General features: G+C 47.3%; 1 protein-coding gene across 1 annotated transcript in view; it reads right to left on the reverse strand.

Moving 5' to 3' along the window:
• TCTN3 (tectonic family member 3) overlaps positions 1–15,278 on the reverse strand; it is a 78,310-nt gene that overhangs the window by 62,847 nt on the left and 185 nt on the right. The window contains exons 2-5 of the mRNA XM_026651024.1: positions 14,997–15,265; positions 14,303–14,441; positions 10,791–10,912; positions 2,906–3,036 (exon numbers count right to left, since the gene is read on the reverse strand). Coding sequence (XP_026506809.1) covers positions 2,906–3,036; positions 10,791–10,912; positions 14,303–14,441; positions 14,997–15,265 — 661 coding nt within the window. The remainder of the gene's footprint in view (positions 1–2,905; positions 3,037–10,790; positions 10,913–14,302; positions 14,442–14,996; positions 15,266–15,278) is intronic.

Below are 15,278 nucleotides of genomic sequence, written 5' to 3' on the forward strand. Positions count from 1 at the left end.
TCAGTCAGGGACTACAATGAGGTAATGCTCACCTGACCCTGAAGGGGGGTGGCAAAGCCCAAGAGGGAAGAAAGAACATGATAAAAGGGAGAGACATTTGCCATGCTCTTCCTCTCTCTTCCACCTCCATCTACAGACATCACCACCAAGCGACTGAAGCACTGATCAAAGGGGAGAGCCTGGCTGAAGGGCAACCAGCCAGCCTGTGGTGAGAAGCATCTAAGTTTGTAAGGGCATTGAAAGTGTTAAGATCAGCTTAGAATGCATTTTGCTTTTATTTTGTTTGACCAAATCTGACTTCTTGTGCTTTGACTTATAATCACTTAAAATCGTTTATTCTACCTGAAGCAGTGCAGAGACTCCCCTTGGAATAACAAGCCTGGAACATATCAATTTATTTGTTAAATTGATGAACCATATAGGCTTGCAGCGTCCAGTGGGCATAACTGGACACTGCAAGACAGAGGTTCCTAGGGTTGTGTCTGGGACCGGAGATAATGGCTAGTGTCACTCAGTTGCACAATCCAAGCAGCGGCTGGCCAAAAGTGCCCACTCACGTAGCTGGGAGCAGCTTACATCCAGAGGCTGTGCGTGAACATCCCAGGAGTGGGGGTTCTCACAGCAGAGTAGGTAAGGCTGGCTCCCAGAGTCGAGGACTGAAGTGGCCTAGCAGATCACCAGTCCAGATAACACCAGGGGAACATCACAAGGAGAAAGAAAAAGCGAGAAAGCATGAACTAGCCTTAATGGAATGGAGGAACAGAACCCCACACTAGGGGCTCAACCTCTCCAAAAATCCACAAGTGGAAGGGGTTGTGTCCTGCATACAGCAAGCCTGGGGACAGTATTGAATATTTCATCACCTTTGAGAGGCTGTGTGTGCTCCATGAGATTCCTGAGGATCAACAGATGACCATTTTGGTTGCAAAGTTCTCTATGAGAGCTCTGGATATATTCAATAAAATGTCAATTGATGATGTTTCAAATTATGGTAAATTTAAGGAATTGGTTTTAAAACAGTTTCAGATTACACCTGAAACTTATAGAGTAAAATTTAGAAGCTTTAAGAGAGGGGCTGGATTGAGTAATGTGGCATATGTAAACTAAATGAGAGATTTACTGGATAAGTGGGTAAGGGGAAAAGGTATTTCAAGCTTTAAAGAAATGTGTGATTTGGTGGCTCAGGAACAGTTCCTGAATATGTCTAATGATGATGTAAAACAGTGTTTATGGGATAAAAAGGTAAAAATGGTCAAAGAACTTGCAACTTTTGCTGATGAATTTGAACAATCCCAAGCATCTATTAGGTATAGATCACAGGCAGAGGAGTTTAAGTTTGGTGGGAAGCAGACTTCCCGTTTTACCCCTGGGAAGGAGGAGGGTGGATGGGAGGCTGGACGCTATAAAATCATGAATGGTGTGGAGAAAGTGAATAGGGAAGTGTTATTTATCCCTTCACATAGCACAAGAACCAGGGGTCATCCAATGAAATTAATAGGCAGCAAGTTTAAAACAAACATAAGGAAGTACTTCCTTAACACACTGTCATAACTATAAAGGGAAGGGTAACAGCCCTCCTGTGTACAATACTATAAAATCCCTCCTGGCCAGAGACTCCAAAATCCTTTTACCTGTAAAGGGTTAAGAAGCTCAGGTAACCTGGCTGACACCTGACCCAAAGATACTTAAGGGGACAAGATACTTTCAAATCTTGGGGCGGGGGGGAGGCTTTTGTTTATGCTCTTTGTTTTGGTGGTTGTTCGCTCTTGGGACTGAGAGGGACCAGACATCAATCCATGCTCTCCAAATCTTTCTGAACAAGTCTCTCATATTTCAAACTTGTAAGTAAACAGCCAGGCAAGGCGTGTTAGTTTTATCTTTGTTTTCTCAACTTGTAAATGTACCTTTTACTAGGGTGTTTACCTCTGTTTGCTGTAATTTTGAACCTAAGGCTAGAGGGGATTCCTCTGGGCTCTTTAAGTTTGATTACCCTGTAAAGTTATTTTCCATCCTGATTTTACAGAGATGATTTTTACTTTTTTCTTTAATTAAAAGCCTTCTTTTTAAGAACTTGATTGATTTTCCTTGTTTTTAGATCCAAGGGGGTTGGATCTTGAACCACCAGGAGTTGGTGGGAGAAAGGAGGGGGGATGGTTAATTTCTCCTTGTTTTAAGATCCAAGGAATTTGGATCTGTATTCACCAGGGAATTGGTGAAGAGTCTCTCAAGGCTACCCAGGGAAGGGAATTAGCACATTGGGAGTGGTGGCAGCGGACCAGATCTAAGCTGATAGTTAAGCTTAGAAGTTTTCATGCAGGCCCCCACATCTGTACCCTAAAGTTCAGAGTGGGGAAGGAGCCTTGACACACACACACAAAACCTGTGGAACTTGTTGCCATCAGAAGTTGAGAAGGCCAAAAGTGTAACTGTATTGAAAAAGCAGCAAAGAGTCCTGTGACACCTTACAGACTAACATGCATCCGAAGAAGTGGGTATTCACCCACGAAAGCTCATGCTCCAAAACGTCTGTTAGTCTATAAGGTGCCACAGGACTCTGCTGCTTTTACAGATCCAGACTAACACGGCTACCCCTTTGATACTTGTATTGAAAAAGGATTAGCTAAATTCATGAAAGCTAGATCCACCAATGGCTATTAGCCACATGGTCAGGGACGCAACCCCATACTCTGGGTGTCCCTAAACCTCTGACTGCCAGAAGCTGGGACTGGACAACAAAGAACGGATCACTCCAATTTGTCCAGTTCTGTTCATCTGGCGCCAGCCACTGTAATGGGTTAGACAGAGTAGTGGTCTAACTCCTTATGGCATTCTTATATTCCCCTTGCTGCCACCAAGAACCCCAGAGAAAAACAATTAGATTTTTGTGAGTGCTCTTCCAACTCACCCGGTAAAATGCAGAGGAAGATGGCTGGTCTTGTGATGGTTGAATGAATGATGGTCCACCATACTGTGCCAAGAACATGGAGAAATCTGATTTTTTAACTTTTTGCGGCTCCTGGAAATAGTTCAACTTTGCTAAAGTTGGGGAGGGAAAAAACAAACAAATCCACCATCAAATCACTAGACAAAGATTGTGGAAAGGCTAATGTTGTGCCACTGTTCTAAAAGAGATGACTTTGGTAAATATAGGCTCGTTAGCCTGACATCAATGCCAGGCAAAAAAAGGAAAAGCTGATATGCAATTAGTAAAGGACGATAGTATATTTAATGCCAATCAACATGATTTCAGGGGAAATATTTTATGTCAAACAAATTTTATCTTTTTTTTATTACAAGTATGGTTGATAAAGGTAACCATGACATAATATGCTTAGACTTCTGTAAAGCATTTGACTTAGTCCCACATGATATTCTGATTTTAGTAAAAATTAGCACTATACAAACCAATGTAGCCCATATTAAGTTAATTTAAAACTGATTAAATGATAAATCTCTACGTAATTATAAGTGAGCATGTGACGGGGTAGTCTGCCCCTTAAGGGCAGTAGCTCAGTAGTAGTTGTCAGCCCACCCCACCACATGGCATGGTCCTTCAAGGGTTCGAAAGGTCCAAGAGGACCAAATGGGGATGTGGGGAGGAAATAGTCCTGGGAATGAGCAGTTCTTGGGAGGAAATCCTGTAACTGTATCCTTTAAGGGCCAAGGGCCAGGAGCCTTCCAGAGAGGGAGGGGCAAGGCTCCCCTCTCCTCCCAACCAACTGGGAATGAGCTGGGAGAAGGGGACCAGCATAAATAATGTTCTCTCCTTCCTCCCAGCAGGGCAGCAAATGCCTGCAGACACTGTAGGGCAGTGGTGGGCAATCTGCGGCCCGTCACGGTAATGCACTGGCGGGCCGCGAGACAGTTTGTTTACATTGACTGTCCACAGGCCCGGCCACCCGCACCTCCCAATGGTTGCAGTTCGCCATTCCCGGCCAATGGAGCTGCGAGAAGCGGCAGCCAGCATGTCCCTGTGGTCCGCGCCGCTTCCCGCAGCTCCCATTGGCTGGGAACGGCAAAGCACAGCCACTGGGCGCTGTGGGCAACTGTGCATGCTGATGGTCAATGTAAACAAACTGTCTCGTGGCCTGCCAGCGCATTACCCTGGTCGGCCGTGTGCGGCCTGTGGGCCGCAGATTGCCCAAAACTGCTATAGGGAGTAAGAAGGCTCCTGCAGGGCCCTGAGCTAGCAGGGAGGAGACAGCAGCAGCAGAAGGCTGCCTGCTGTATCCTCCTAGCCTGAGGATTAATTGAGGAAAAAGGGGCCAGTTGAGGATGAAACTGGCTAAATTATAATCCAGCCCTAAGGAGGAGGGCTAGAGTGTCTGCTGTGAGAAGAGTGACTGTTTCTGTTGACCAATATGTGTTCAGCTAATATTTATCTATCACATCATCCGTATGAATTATTCACACCGCATATATTAATATGTATTAAGCACACAATATAAACATATCATTATATTGTATTGTATTATATTTCTAGCAGTTACATGGCCTGAACTGGCCTATGCCTTTTTATAATCCTGTTCATTTATGTATAGCACTTTGCAAAGTTGAAGTCAGATTTGGCATTAGGAAATGGAAATCCTGTCAAAGACAAAATACATTAATGTTCTGCCCTGATACAGGCTGGGGAGGGAGGTACATTACCTTCAAAGACCAATACCTGGAATGCTAGTATCCAAAACAAAGATAAGGAAGATATAGAACAAGTTAAGGAACTGGTACAAACTAGATTTTAGTGATGTGTAAAGAGTTTTGTAACTTATAAAATCATCCTATAAATACTACCAGCGGAAATGTGAAATTTGGAAGCACACCTTCTGTGTAAGATTAATTTTAAAATGCTGAACAATATAGCCTCCCAGAAACTGATATCAGGTTGAATCTTTTTTCCTATACTATATTATTAATTTTTAGCAATAAACCTGACTGATATTGGTTATTTGGCCTCAAGTAAATTACATAAAGAACCAAAGTGTGGACAAACAATCAAGTATGCGATTTACAAAACATGTCATTGATGTATAGCCTGGTATTAGAAGAGAGCTAGGAGGATCGAGGATCCCACGATAAGGAGAGAGAGAGAATGACTGTTTGAAGCACAACACCAACTCAGGGAAGGGGGGGTGCTCTCCTGAACCGGCACAAAGAGCTGACCAGGACGCTTACTGGGACCTAGAGTACGGTGATCTGGGGCAACTAACAAAGTCAGTCACCCTCTGTAGAAAATTTAATAAACCAGACTCTACAAAGGGTATGCATGTTTCTGAACCAAGCTAAGCCTCGTAATTGAATGAAAGAACTGAAAGGGGCATTGAGTGCACCAGTAGAGCCACAAAGAGGCATGCTGGAGAAGCTCATCCCTTGATAGAGGAATAGTCATCGGGGGCGGGGGGTGAAGGGGCTTTCTAGTGAGGTCTCACAGGGATCTCTTCTCGGCGCAATGCTATTCAATAACTTTATAAATTATCTGGAACAGATATAAAATTGCAGCTAGGAAAACTTCCAGAGGGCACACAGCTGTAGAATGGCTAATAAAAGGGACAAATCAGTTATATAGACCGATCTGGAGAGCTTGGTAAAGTGGGTTCATTTGAACAACATGCATTTTAATACAGATGAATCCAAGGTCATGCATCTAGGAACACTAAATGTAGGTCAAACTTACAAGATGGGGGCCTGTGTCTTTGAATGAAGTGACACTGAGAAGGATTTACAGGTCATGATAGATAAGTAGCTAAACATGAGCTCCCAGTGTGATCCTGTAGAACATAAGAACAGTCATACTGGGTCAGACCAAAGGTCCATCTAGCCCAGTATCCTGTCTTCCGACAGTGGCCAATGCCAGGGGCCCCAGAGGGAATGAACAGAACAGGTAATCATCAAGTGATCCATCCCGTCGCCCATTCCCAGTTTCTAGTAAACAGAGGCTAGGGACACCACCCCAGCCTAGCCTGGCTAATAGCCATTGATGGACCTAAGGGTATGTCTACACTACAAAAAATGACCTGCAGCAGTGAGTGCCAGAGCCCGGGTGAACAGACTTGGGCTCATGGTCCCACATTACAGGGCTAAAAATAGCAGTGTATACTTTCCCACTCAGGCTGGAGACAAGGCTCTGAGACCTTCCTCCCTTGCCAGGTCTCAGAGCCAGGGCTTCAGCCCAAGCCCAAAACATCTACACTGCTATTTTTAGTCCTGTAGCGCAAATGCCACCAGCCCAAGTCAACTGACCTAAGCTCTAAGACTCGCTGCCATCAGGCTTTTTTTTGGGGGGGGGGCAGTGTAGATGTACTCTTTTAGGGCTAACATGGTCCTTGGATGCATTAGCAAGGAAATATCAAGTTGGGGTAAGGAGGTGGTAACGACCCTGAACACAGCATTAGTGAGACCATTACCAAAATATTATGTCCAGTTCTACTGTCCACTCTTCTAAAAGGATATTGAAAAAATGGAAATGACTCAGAAAAGAGCACAAGAATGCACTGAGGTTTGGGAAACATGCCTTATAGGTTAGAACCTTACAAAGCTCAAAGTATTTAGTTTATCCACTCAAAAAAGAGATCTTGGAGTCATTGTGAATAGTTCTCTGAAAACATCCAGTCAATGTGCAGCGGCAGTCAAAAAAGCTAACAGAACGTTGGGAATCATTAAGAAAGGGATAGATAGTGTGACAGGTCGGGCCAGATGGCTACAGGAGTGATAGAAGGCAGATATATTAGCCTCAGGTTAAGCAGGTCCCTTTTCCCTGGGTAAGGTAACAGGGGCAGTTCCAGAACAATCAGGAACTTGCTGGAACAAATTAAGGCAAACAGGCTAATTAGGACACCTGGAGCCAATTAAGAAGCTGCTAGAAGCAATTAAGACAAGCAGGCTAATCAGGGCACCTGGTTTAAAAGGACCTCACTTCAGTCAGTGAGGGGCGCATGTGAGGAGCTGAGGGTAAGAGGTGCAAAAAACTGAGAGCGAGTAGGCGTACTACTGGAGGACTGTGAAGTACAAGTGTTATCAGATATCAGGAGGAAGGTCCTGTGGTGAGGATAAAGAAGGTGTTGGGAGGAGGCTATGGGGAAGTAGCCCAAGGAGTTGTAGCTGTCACACAGCTGTTACAGGAGACACTATAGACAGCTGCAATCCACAGGGCCCTGGGCTGGAACCCAGAATACAAGGTGGGCCCGGGTTCCCCCCATTCCCCTCAAAGGCATTCTCTGTTTGGGTAACTGCATCCTTGCATGGTGGAACTATTCCTGTTTAAGCCATCATCACTGGAACCTGGACTCAGCAAAAGGCTGTATGACCTGCAAGGATTTCGGAAATCTGTTTCCTTTTGATGATTAAAAAGCCACAAAACACCATTTTCTCAAGAAGGAAGAGAAGAGACTATTCCAAGGGGAAGGAAGATGGTCTTGAAGTTAAGGCACAAAACAGGGAATAAGGAAATCTGAGCTCTGTTCTTGCCTCTGCCACAGACTTTGTCTGATCTTGAGCAAGTGCCTCCGGACAAAATTTTCCAAATCAGTCTGATCATGGGTGCCTCTGTTTCTCAGTACCCAACTTAAGACATCGATGGTCTGATTTTCAGAAGTGCTGAGTGCCTACACCTCCATTAAATGGGAGATGCATATTTTGTTTTGTTTTTTTAAATCCGGCCCCAGGCATCTCAAGATCATAGAAAATTGGGGTTGGAAGAGACCTCAAGAGATCATCTAGTCCAATCCCCTGCTCAAAGCAGGACCAACACCAACTAAATCATCCCAGCCAGGGCTTTGTCAAGCCGGGCCTTAAAAACCTCTAAGGATGGAGATTCCACCAACTCCCGAGGCAACCCATTCCAATGCTTCACCACCCTCCTAGTGAAATAGTGTTTCCTAATATCCAACCTAGACCTCCCCCACTGCAACTTGAGACCATTGCTCCTTGTTCTGTCATCTGCCACCACTGAGAACAACTGAGCTCCATCTTCTTTGGAATCCCCCTTCAGGTAGTTGAAGGCTTCTATCAAATCCCGCCCTCCCTCTTCTCTTCTGCAGACTAAAGAAGCCCAGTTCCCCCAGCTCCCTGATAATTTTTGTTGCCCTCTGCTGGACTCTCTCCAATTTATCCACATCCTTTCTGTAGTAGGGGGCCCAAAACTGGATGCAATACTCCAGATGTGGCCTCATCAGTGCCGAATAGAGGGGAATAATCACTCCCTTGATCTGCTGGCAATGCTCCTACTAATACAGCCCAATATGCCATTAGCCTTCTTGGCAACAAGGGGACACTGCTGACTCATATCCAGCTTCTCATCCACTGTAATCCCCAGGTCTTTTTCTGCAGAACTGCTGCTTAGCCAGTTGGTCCCCAGCCTGTAGCGGTGCATGGGATTCTTTCATCCTAAGTGCAGGACTCTGCACTTGTCCTTGTCAAACCACATCAGATTTCTTTGGGCCCAATCCTCCAATTTGTCTAGGTCACTCTAGACCCTATCCCTACCCTCCAGGGTATCTACCTCTCCCCCCAGCTTAGTGTCATCTGCGAACTTGCTGAGGGCGCAATCCATCCCATCATCCAGCTCATTAATGAAGATGTTGAACAAAACCATCTGCAGGACCACCCCTGGGTACTCTGCTTGATACCGGCTGCCAGCTAGACATCGAGCTGTTGATTACTACCTGTTGAGCCCAACAATCTAGCCAGCTTTCTACCCACCTTATAGTCCATTCATCCAATTCATATTTTTTTTAGCTTGCTGGCAAGAATACTGTGGGAGACCGTATCAAAAGCTTTGCTAAGTCAAGATATATCACGTCCACTGCTTTCCTCATATCCACAGAGCCAGTTAGGTGCCCATATTAAGAAGCACAATATTAAAAAACACCCTTGAAAATTTTGGTGTTACCTTTTGGTGAGCTGAAATATGAATTGAAGAAGCAGGGGGCTGCTTTAGCTAATACATTGCCTAGTACGCCACATCCTTGCTCATCCTCCCTCCCCCCAGAGCCTCCTGAATGCTGCAAAACAGATGATTGCTGCAGGCGGGAGGTGCGGGGGGGAGGAGGGGGAGTTGTTGATCCATGGGGCCGTGGGCAGGAGGGGCTGAGGGGGGTTGAGGGGTGCTGATAGGGGGGCTGCTAGCCCACCTTGGTTCCAAGCTCCCAGGGCCAAACAATGTTATATGCAAACATTGCGCAAATTTAAATAAGTATGTTCTCTAATAGATCAGCAATGTAACAATGACGCAACGTTAGCCGGGACGACGTTAAGCAAGGAGTTACTGTACAGGAGAAGCATGTTTTAGAATCCATGAGGTGAAAAAAAAATAAACTAAACCTGTAGATGGGTTTATTCCCTGTTTTATGTAAGTTTTTAATGTCATCACCATGATCCAGAATAGGAGTGGACAACCTGTGGCTCTGGAGCCACATGTGGCTCTTCACAGGATGAATATGTGGCTCCTTGCACAGGCGCCGACTCCAGGGCTGGAGCTGCAGGCGCCAACTTTCCAATGTGCTACAGGGTGCTCACTGCTCAACCCCTGGCTCTGCTCCAGGCCCTGGCCCCACTCCACTCCTTCCCCCAAGGCCCCCGACCCTTCCCCTGAGTCTGCCACACCCTTACTTCTCCTCCCCCACCCTGCCCCCCGAGCCTCCTGCACACCACAAAACAGCTGATCACAGCGGGCGGGAGGCGCAGGGTTGGAGGATTAGGTGCTGATCAGCGGTGCTGCTGGTGGGTGGGAGACACTGGGGGCAGAGGGGGGAGCCGATGGGGGGGCTGCTGATGTGTTACTGTGGCTCTTTGGCAATGCACATTGGTAAATTCTGGCTCCTTCTCAGGCTCGGGTTGGCCACCCCTGATCCAGAAGAAGAAATACCACATGGCTGATAAACCTCTGCAGGCTTTTTGAAAGAGAAATTGTTACATTGGTATATATATTATATAATGGGATATACTGACTTCAAAGCACTTTGGCTCAGGCCCATAGCAAGTAAGTAAAATATTTTTGTTTTCCTAGCCAGCTGAGTGTAGGCCGTATGAATCTGCATATTTGAATGGATCCTTGAAAGAGCAACAGGTGAATGAAAAACATATTATACAATAAGGAAATGTGAACTTAAATACAAACTAGTAGGGAGACTCAGGGGCAGGCACAGTAACATAATACAGAAAATTTCAGATTAGATCAGACTATTGGTTCATCTAGGCCAATCATGGCTCCCAGCGCTGGGGCACTGTTTACACTGGCGCTTTACAGCACTGTAACTTGCTGTGCTCAGAGGGGTGTTTTTTCACATCCGTGAGCGAGAAAGTTGCAGTGCTGTAAAGCGCCAGTGTAGCCATAGCCCTAGTCTGGTCTCGGTCTCTGACAATGGTCACTGCCAAATGCTTCAGAGGAAGATGCAAGAAAACACATAATGGCCCATTATGGAGTAACATGCCCCTGGGGAAGCTGCTTTCTAACTCAAGATTTATGCCATGAAGCCAGAGGGTTTATACTCCTTATAGCATTCTTATCTTCTTTACTATCCTTGTGAATGTTATAATTATTCTCATAAATGTGTTAACTTTTTAAATCTCACTGAGCTCTTGGCCTCAATAATACCTTGTGGCAATCTTGTAGATTTCTTGGCCAGCTTCAGCTCAAAGGCGCATAACTCCTTCTCCCACCCTAGGCCTGTAGTGATGCTGGCAAGTGCTGTGGAACAGCTGACTGTTCACCCCTCATATTCACAAGATGTTACAGAACCGATTCCCTGATCAGGGAGAACTTGGGAATTCAGTGTGCAGAGGGTAAGACTACTTACAATCACTCAGACGCACACAGAACAGAGACTCATATCCGCTGGGGTCAGTGACGATTTCAGTGTGATGAGGGGTGTTATTTCTGAAAATAAGAGACTTCTCCACGCACACTTGACTCACAGTTCTGCACAAAAAACAGAAGAGAGAGAGAGAGAGCTAACGCTAAGGATACATTTACATTCCATGTCCCTCCACCCCCCCCCAACCAACTGGATACCGAATTCTTCTTAATTTCCTAACACAAGCTGTTTTGCATTATTAAACAGCTATTGTGTCTCACCCTAGAAGGAGCTGTGGGTCAGAAGTGATCTGTATATTTGCAAGGCACTTTAGGATTCTTCCCAATGCAATATAGGGCCAGCATGGATCTCCTCTGTCCTTTCCACAATCTCATAATCGCAGGAGTACGAGCCTTCTCCCAAATCTCCCCCTTTCTAGAACAGCCCAGCCCAACCTCCTCCCTCTTCTCTCCAATCTGTCTCCCTATCCCCTGCCTCTCAGTTGCCATCCCTAATAATTTCATTATAAAGTCATCATATCCAGCCTTGCAAAACTGTCATGACAATGTATGAGCCCTGGCCAAACATCCCCAGCTCCTCCCTCATAATCATTTAACTGACCTCAGGCATTTGAACATCAGGAGAAAGATCACACAAACAGCAAGTGATATTAAAATAACTGTGTTTGGATTTTAGTTTCTATTGGAAGTGTTCAGACAGTGAGAAAGCAAAGAAAAAGCTGGACATGCACAAGTCCATGGGGCCAGATGCAATGCATCCGAGGATGCTGAGGGAGATGGCTGATGTGATTGCAGAGCCATTGGCCATTATCTTTGAAAACTTGTGGTGATCGGGGGAAGTCCCAGATGTTTGGAAAAAGGCAAATATAGTGCCCATCTTTAAAAAAGGAAGAAGGAGAATCCGGGGAACTAAAGACTGGACAGCCTCACCTCAGTCCCCAGAAAAATCATGGAGCAGGTCCTCAAGGAATCCACTTTGAAGCATTTGGAGGAGGAAGGTGATCAGGAACACTCAACATGGATTCACCAAGGGCAAGTCATGCCTGACAAAACTGATTGCCTTCTATGATGGGGAAAGCAGTGGACATGATATACCTTGACTTTAGCAAAGCTTTTGACACAGTCTCCCACAGTATTCTTGCCAGCAAGCTAAAAAAATATGGAGCGGATGAATGGACTATAAGGTGGATAGAAAGCTGGCTAGATCGTCGGGTTCAACGGATAGTGATCAATGGCTCAATGTCTAGTTGGCAGCCAGTATCAAGAGGCGTGCCCCAGGGGTTGGTCCTGGGGCCTGTTTTGTTCAACATCTTCATTAATGATCTGCATGATAGGATGGATTGCACCCTCAGCAAGTTCGTGGATGACACTAAGCTTGGGGGAGAGGTATATACACTGGAGGGTAGGGATAGGGTCCAGAGTGACCTAGACAAATTGGAGGATTGGGCCAAAAGAAATCTGATGAGGTTCAACAAGGACAAGTGTAGAGTCCTGCACTTAAGACAGATGAATCCCATGCATTGCTACAGGCTGGGGACTGACTGGCTAAGCGGCAGTTCTGCAAAAAGGACCTGGGGATTACAGTGGATGAGAAGCTGGATATGAGTCAACAGTGTGCCTTGTTGCCAAGAAGGCTAACAGCATTTTGGGCTGTATAAGTAGGAGCATTGCCAGCAGATCAAGGGAAGTGATTATTCCCCTCTATTCGGCACTGGCAAGGCCACATCTGGAGTACTGCGGCCAGTTTTGGGTCCCGCACTACAGAAAAGATGTGGATAAATTGGAGAGAGTCCAGCAGAGGGCAACAAAAATTATCAGGGGGCTGGGGCACATGACTTACGAGGAGAGGCTCAGGGAACTGGGCTTATTTAGTCTTCAGAAGAGAAGAGTGAGGGGGGGATTTGATAGCAGCCTTCAACTACTGAAGGGGGGTTCCAAAGAGGATGGAGCTCGGCTGTTCTCAGTGGTGGCAGATGAGAGTTCAAGGAGCAATGGTCTCAAGTTGCAGTGGGGGAGGTCTAGGTTGGATATTAGGAAAAACTCACTAGGAGGGTGGTGAAGCACTGGAATAGGTTACCTACGGAGGTGGTGGAATCTCCATCCTTAGAGGTTTTTAAGGCCCAGCTTGACAAAGCCCTGGCTGGGATGATTTAGTTGGGGTTGGTCCTGCTTAGAGCAGGGGGTTGGACTTGATGACCTCCTGAGGCTTCTTCCAACCCTAATCTTCTATGATTTTATGATTCAAAGTGTTACCCCAATCTCCTTGCATATATGTATGTTATTTACTTCAGTCAGGCATCAGCATTATCATGGTCCCTTAGCCATTGCTTAGCCAAGATGTCTGCATGCAACATGGAAGGGCACCAGGCAGCCAGTCCGTCACACCTCAGCTACTGCTGCCTGGGTGTTAGAAGGAGAAGGCTTGTTATGAGTGGAGTTAAAAAACCTCATTGAGATTGGTAGGTGTGAACTCACCCTTCAATTAACATAACTGTAAGCATAAACCCCCCCCAAGACAAAAGGTATATGTGAACCTGCCCAAGAGCTTTTGGCTGAGTATTGTTTTTTTTGGGGGGGGGGGGGGGGGGGAAGGAGGGTGGTGGAAAGAGAGAATACACAGAAACTGAGACCAGACCAGAACCGACTGAGGCTATGTCTACACTACTGACCTTACAGTAGCACAGCTGTACCACTGCAGTTGTGCCACTGTAAGGTCTTTTGTGTAGCCGCTCTATGCCGGTGGGAGAGAGCTCTTCAGCCAGCATAATTAAACCACCCCACAACGAGCAGTGGTAGCTATGTCAGCAGAAGAGGCTCTCCCACTGACATAGTGCAGTCAACACCGGCACTTTTGTCAGTGAAACTTATATCGGTCGGGGTGTGGTTTTTTCACACCCCTGACCAACAAAAGTTTTGCCGACAAAAGTGCTAGTGTAGACAAAGCCTGAGAGAGCGACACAGCCTCAAGGAGCAGCTGAAAGCATGGTGGCTGACCCAGTAGGAAACCTAGAAAAGAATGCTCTTAGTGCTGTAGGGAAAAAAAGCCATTTCCTGCTATTTGATTCTCTCTGCATTCAGAGACACAGAACTTTGTACATTCTTTGTGTAACACCGACAGACCCCGTTCGTCAGCGGGCGGGATCGAACCTGGGATGCTAAATGCACGAGCCTCTACTGCATGAGCTAAAAGCCCTATGGCCCTTAGCTAAAGCTGTTGATAAGTGGTCTCGGTGCCACTAGATGGGACAGAACACCACACCCAGGAGGTGTGTGGGATACATTCGTAATAAACAAAACTGCATCAAAGATATACCTGCCTATCACCAATTTCTACTCCCGGGTCCAAGAGTTTGACTAGCCGCTTGGATTGAAAAGGGGCAAAAATATATTACAGCAGTCTGGCATCAGCACTGCCCTGGGCCTTTCACCACTGGTTTGCAAGGGTATCTGTATGCAGCATTGAAGAGCATAGGAAGCTGATCCCTCACACCTTACCTGGTACTGCCTGGAAGACAGAAGGAGAAGGCAGCCCTTGAGTCCCCCAGATCACATCCAAGGTTACAGTCAGTATCACAGCAGCAGTTTATGTCACAGGATCCAGAATGCAGGTTGCAGATACAGGTGGGCAAACAAGCTAAGAAGAGAGAGACACCAGATCGGGGGAGAGGTGACCCCAGACACTGTCCTCTAGGTGATGTGGGGGGGGGAAGCTGGTTTGGGGGGAGAGGGGACCCTCGGGACCGCCCTGTAAGGGGTAGGTGAGGGAGACCAGCTAGTGGGAGATTCGAGAGAGACAGGCTGATATGGGAAAGGACCCTGGGTATCGCCCTGAAGGGGATGAGGGGGAGTGACAAGCCAGGTCAGATGGAGAGGGGAACCCAAGCACTACCCTGCAGGGGGCGGGGAGGGGAAGAGAGTCTGTGTCAGCAGAGAGGGGAACCCAGGCACTGTACTGCAGGGAAATGGTCAGGAGACAGCCCAGGTCAGGGTGAGAGGGGACCCTGAGCACTGTACTGCTGGGAATGGGTGGAGAGACAGGCTGGGTCCAGATCAGTGACGGGGACCCTGGGCACTGCCTTGCAGGGCATGGGGCAGGGAGGAAACAGGCTGGGCCGGGGGTGAGCGCACCCTGGGCCTGGGCAATGCCCTGCAGGGAATGAGCGAGAAGGGACTATGGGCGCCTCCTCACCTTCGGGAGCGGATGGGTCTCCCTGGACTCCTGGAGCCGCGCTGGGCTCCGGCTCCGCGGAGCTGCCTCCCTCTGAGCTGGGGGGTCCGGGGCCTGAACTTCCCCCCGGAGTCGTGCCGAGGCTAACAGGGTCGGTGGCAGGGCCGGGGCTGCCCCCCGCGGTCGGGCTGGGGGGCGCGGGGCTGCCGGGGCCGATCCCCGCGGTCGGGCTGGGGGGCGCGCGGCTGCTGGGGGCCGCGGGGCTGCTGGGGCTGCCCCCCGCGGTCGGGCTGGGGGGCGCGG

Source organism: Terrapene carolina, unplaced genomic scaffold (assembly GCF_002925995.2).
Source record: "Terrapene carolina triunguis isolate 2854851 unplaced genomic scaffold, T_m_triunguis-2.0 Scaffold95, whole genome shotgun sequence".
NCBI lineage: Eukaryota > Metazoa > Chordata > Testudines > Emydidae > Terrapene > Terrapene triunguis.